Source organism: Bactrocera latifrons, unplaced genomic scaffold (genome assembly GCF_001853355.1).
Source record: "Bactrocera latifrons isolate USDA-ARS-PBARC rearing strain unplaced genomic scaffold, ASM185335v1 scaffold_2, whole genome shotgun sequence".
NCBI lineage: Eukaryota > Metazoa > Arthropoda > Insecta > Diptera > Tephritidae > Bactrocera > Bactrocera latifrons.
The window spans coordinates 937,789-942,724 of NW_017535518.1; the positions used below are offsets into that span (position 1 = coordinate 937,789).

Sequence of the window (4,936 nt, forward strand, 5' to 3'; positions counted from 1 at the left end):
ATATTTAAAAAAAAAGACTAAGAATTACTGGTACCGACACACGAGAATTACAATTTTTGCACTTCACGACAAGACTTGTGGAAAAGAAAAAAGAGAAGATTACAATAAGAAACAAATTAAACTGTATTTTGCATGGCCAAATTAAAAGTAGCATCTTAGAAATAATTACTTTTTTATTAATTTAGCAAAATGCGGGAGTCGCACTTTTTACAACACTCACATTCACCGTTTCGAMGTAGCGCTGTTTTAAACTCAATTTTCACATGATTTTATGCGAAATTCTGTTGAATTTCTCGTTGAATTACTTGAACTAAACACATCTTTATTATTTGCTGCAATTTCCACTTATTCTTTAACTTATTTGAAAAACTTCCACATGCATTTCCACTTCACATAATACCTTACAATGTCACGTTCACACCGCCTTAAGTATTGCTATTGAGTTTCCCAAGTATTTGCTCTTGCATCTCCAAACATTGTGGAAAGAAACGTTCCAACAGATTCACTTTACGCTCCTCCAATTGCATACGCTTGCGTGCGATTTCCAACTGCTCCGCWAGTAAAATATTCTTTTTACGCACCTCATTTAGGTACATAGATTCTAAGGATTCGGCGCCAGGCTGTGCAGCTGCTAGCAGGTTATTGGCGTGCGATGTGCGCCGTCGACGAGGTTGACCGGGTGCACCGCGACCCAGGCCCGACGTTGGTGGTTGCATTGGTGCGGCACCACCACCACTAGTTCTATTGTTGGTAGCGTTATTATTACTACCGGCGTATTGACTATTATATGCTGGATTAGCGGTAGATGATGTAGCTGTCGTCGGTGTTGGTGTAGGTGTCGCCGCATAATGGTTTTGATTGGCGTATGTGTTACTATGATCATAACTAGTTTGCAGTAGTTGCGTATTGGTGGCTGTTGTGGTGTCCGGGGGTGGTGCCGTCGATGAAGCTGGTGTATACTGTTGGTATTGCTGCTGCTGTAGTTGTTGTTGTTTCTGCTTTTGTTCTTCTAACAATTGTTGTGGTGTTTGTAAAGTGTGCAGCTGTGGTTCCTCATCGTCATCATCTTGAGTTGGTGGCTGTGTTTCGAAATGATTTGGCTGTGGATAGTTACCAAAACTGTGAAAATCGCTAGGGTATTCGGCTTTTACCTCGTCGATTGGATCGCTGAAAAGCTCAGTGCTTGCATTAAACAGCGAAGTCGTGATGCTGGAGTCAGTAAGAAATTCACTCTGCATAAAAGTGAAAATATGYATATATGTATGTATGTATCGGCACCAAAAAAACTCTCTACATACCTTGATATCTATGTCTTCTGTGCTAGCCGGTACATCCAATGATACCGAAGTGTTGTTATTATCCGTAGTCGTAGCATTATTAGTTGCTTCTTGCGTGTTGGAACTCGATGTAATACTATTSGGTGAAGACTGTCGTCCTGAACGTGGTGGCGAGGGCGGCGACGGTACTTCGCTTAAATCGATGTCACGATTATTCTCCAATGCCTCTTTCGGTACAGGTTCGGCGTCTTTAGGGCGATATTGATTCTTAAGAATTTTATCGATAATGGCAAACTTTTTCCAACGCACAGCATTTTTATCAGCAGCTATCTGCTTCTTAACTTGTCTGTAAYAAGTTTAACATAGATATTAACATTAAGCAATGGAACTTGACGTAATCGCCAAACGTTTACCTGAACTTCGCGCGCGTCTGGTTTACTTTCGCTTGTATTTCCTCGGGTTTCACTTCTATATCAAAGCGCTCCTTCAACTCAACAGCCCATTGTGCAAAAAAAATTGTATTCTTTCCGTGACGCGTTAAACGCCAATTATCACGTCCCCAAATCTCAAAGAAGCGTTGCTCTTCCTTTGGCGTCCAATAGCGGCGTTGTTTCTCTTTTTTCGAGTCCAAATCAGTTTCGGCCTCAATTTCTGCTAGTAATGGATTCAATGTCAACTCATCGTAGTCCATTGCCGCCTCTTCCTCAGACAACATCTGAATCGGCTGAAGTACAATTACCGATTTTTAATAATAGAATTTAGGTTTTTCTTGCCAAATTATAATTTGTGCAAGATTTTCTGTATAAAATTTTGTACTTTTTGCACAACTGTCGCTAAAGACGAAGCGGGAGAAACGAACGAAAGTTTGACGTTTATGATTCGTTACGAATATGACAAAATGCGAGAATCGGAAAACTGCATTTTAGCCTTGGAARGAAAAACCAAGGAAGAATTATAGAATATATAGGAAAAATTAATGTTTAAAAGTTGATAAATTTTAAAAAACACACTGCATTTATAAAAATAAAAAAGTATTTTATGTTTTGTTTCCATCAGAAAAGTTTTATGATCGGAGAAATGGCAACGCTGGCACATTAGTCACGTACTCAAATCGTGTTTCTTTATTCATACCGCTACTTTACGATTTCTCGCTACAACCGAACTATCAGTTCAAGACCTAATAACAGAAAGCGAAACTCTTGTGTACATGCGATTCCTTTCTTAGGTAAAGGCCTTATGATTTGCAACTTTTAAAGTCTTGACTTCTTGAGCCATACGATTTTAATAAAAATTACCTTTATTAAAAAAAGTACAATAAGTTTTCTGCTTTTTAACACACAATGCGAAAACAATATTAAGAGAACAATATCTAGTGTTATTGCCTTCGGTGTGCTCCGAACAAACATAAAATATAATCTGGTTATTTTGGCTTGGCAATACTCACCTAAGTAAAATTTTACTGACATTTGTTTATTTTGTGGTGTTGTGAGCGTATTTCACAAAACAAAATTGTTTTTAACAATATATTTCTAGCAAAAATAACAAAATTGTACATTCTAACGCGGTTATAGCATAAGATGAGCAATTACGACATGGAGATAATCGACGAAAACCAACCACCGGCTCAATCACAAAATACATCAACAACTGCCAGCGAGGACAACGAAATAGTACCAAAACATCTTCGGTCGCGATACTGGAATAGTTGGGAGGAGATGCGTTTGGTCGAATTATGGAGACTTCATAGCAATGAAGTGACGACCTTAAAGACAAATATACCTATTTTCCGTACAATATCAGAGGGTATGCGCGAATATGGGTTTTTTGTCAACGCTCAGGAAGTGCGCCGTAAAATAAACAGTTTTAAAAATAAATACATGTTAGTATTAATAAATTATATGTATGATTTTTAAATAAATTAATAGTAATTTCCTTGCATGCTCGTATTTWATAGCGCCGAACGTCGTCGTTTGGAAATGGAAGAAAAAGATAAAGAAAGCCACTGGAGACTATACCCATTAATACACTGCCTATTAGCGCCTCGTCAGAAAAACCAACTGCTTACTCATCAACAATTGGTATGTAAAAAGCATTAACTTATATCATTAACTAGACAATAAAGAATGCGTTTGTTTCATAGATAATAGAGCGACTATTTGCAAAGATACCATTAGAATTGATAAACAAAGAGTTACCTATTACGGAAATGCAAACCACCAAAATAATACAAAAGCCAGCTGCGTTTATGGCAAAATCCGCGGAACAGTCAGCTWTGCCGACACAGCTACGWGGTCAACTAAGAYACCAGCCATATGCCAGAGCAAACGGCGACGCCAGCTTTTTATTGCGACACAATTTTACTAAGGAAAGATTGACACAAATACGTGTTGACAATAGTATATTATCCGATCAGCGTGATGCAGCCTTGAAACAGCTGAAATCTGAAGAACGTTCATTCAGGGCGTTGGAGAGTTTTCTTAAGAATTGGCAAAGGAAGCACGAAGTTGTTTTACAACGCTTACRATGTACAAATGGAGACTGAAAATAYACATCCATTTGGTTTTGTTTTTCATGTTTCAGGTGCGCTTAAAGTTTTTTTATATAATATGGTCGTCTACGTAACATATATAATTTATTTTTAGCTTATTAAGTAATTTTAAACGGTCAAATTAGTTCGACATTTTAATTCCAAATTGATTAAAAAATTTGTGTACTTGCTTTTCCTTCAACTTAAAACAAAAACACATAAGAATTRCAGTATAATTGTTTTTTATTTAATCATCAGCAACTTTAGTTTTTCGTATATTTCCTGCAATGAGATATACTAACATAAATTTCATTAAAAAATATATATTGTGGTATTAAGGTTTTCAACTCTATACCAGTGGGTTTAACGTTCTCACGACAGCCRAGTCTACGTMACCGGAACGGACCCGGATTTTTATCCTGCCAAGTACTGTCAACTYTACTAACAGCTACCTAGCACTCTWAACAATATAGTGAGCTTTCGTTAAAAGTGYATTACTTTGATAATATTGATTTTTGATGAACTGGGATCACCGGCATGTTGTAARCAAATTATTTTGATTCTTTGCTTTCGTTAAGAGTGMATTACTTTGATAATATTGATTTTTGATAAACTGGGATCACCGGCATGTTGTAAACAAATTATTTTGATGCTGTTTTTAGTTTTGTTTAAAACAACTCCTGTCACTTGAAATTCGGAACGTAATGACTGATTCACATGCAACTTTCGTTTCCYTTGGCTTCACACATTTGCTTTGACAGCAAAGTTCGAAGTAAGCTTTTGTATAGTTCGTTCTCACCGAGGAAGGCCTGTCAAAATGTAAAGTAACAAAAATGAAAGTAAAAGTGAAATTCAAATMTATTTTATGAAGGTTTTGTGATGTGATGCATAAAGTATTAATTTTCAATTGAAGATGATTAAAAGCAGTTTTAATTGCGAGCCAACAAGCTTAAATATTTTAATTGCGCATTTGTAAGAGCAAAAGTCAGATGTTTGAATATACCATACAATTAAAAGAAAAATTTAAATATAATCGTAATAAATATTTGGTGTTTATTTARATACCAAAAAATATTATTATGTCCGATCTGGCTACAGTGGAAAATGGTATAAAAAACACAAATTTCGAGAC

At 36.3% G+C, this 4,936-nt stretch overlaps 2 protein-coding genes across 3 annotated transcripts; one reads left to right on the plus strand and one right to left on the minus strand.

The window, feature by feature from the left end:
* Nucleotides 1-86: 86 nt before the first annotated feature.
* Nucleotides 87-2,211, minus strand: LOC108967858 (mucin-5AC). Its single transcript, XM_018931479.1, has 3 exons — nucleotides 1,691-2,211; nucleotides 1,299-1,623; nucleotides 87-1,232 (listed from the first exon to the last, which is right to left on the minus strand). Exons 1-3 carry the CDS (start codon nucleotides 1,990-1,992, stop codon nucleotides 426-428), a joined length of 1,434 nt encoding a protein of 477 aa, XP_018787024.1. The 5' UTR covers nucleotides 1,993-2,211; the 3' UTR covers nucleotides 87-425.
* A 263-nt stretch (nucleotides 2,212-2,474) lies between these two features.
* Nucleotides 2,475-3,876, plus strand: LOC108967859. Of its 2 annotated transcripts, none has more exons than XM_018931482.1 (4): nucleotides 2,475-2,502; nucleotides 2,811-3,156; nucleotides 3,232-3,355; nucleotides 3,418-3,876. In XM_018931482.1, exons 2-4 carry the CDS (start codon nucleotides 2,855-2,857, stop codon nucleotides 3,817-3,819), a joined length of 828 nt encoding a protein of 275 aa, XP_018787027.1. In that variant the 5' UTR covers nucleotides 2,475-2,502; nucleotides 2,811-2,854; the 3' UTR covers nucleotides 3,820-3,876. The 2 variants fall into 2 exon arrangements, with proteins under 2 accessions (XP_018787027.1, XP_018787026.1); XM_018931481.1 differs by lacking the exon at nucleotides 2,475-2,502 and adding an exon at nucleotides 2,650-2,725.
* The last annotated feature ends 1,060 nt before the right edge of the window (nucleotides 3,877-4,936 follow it).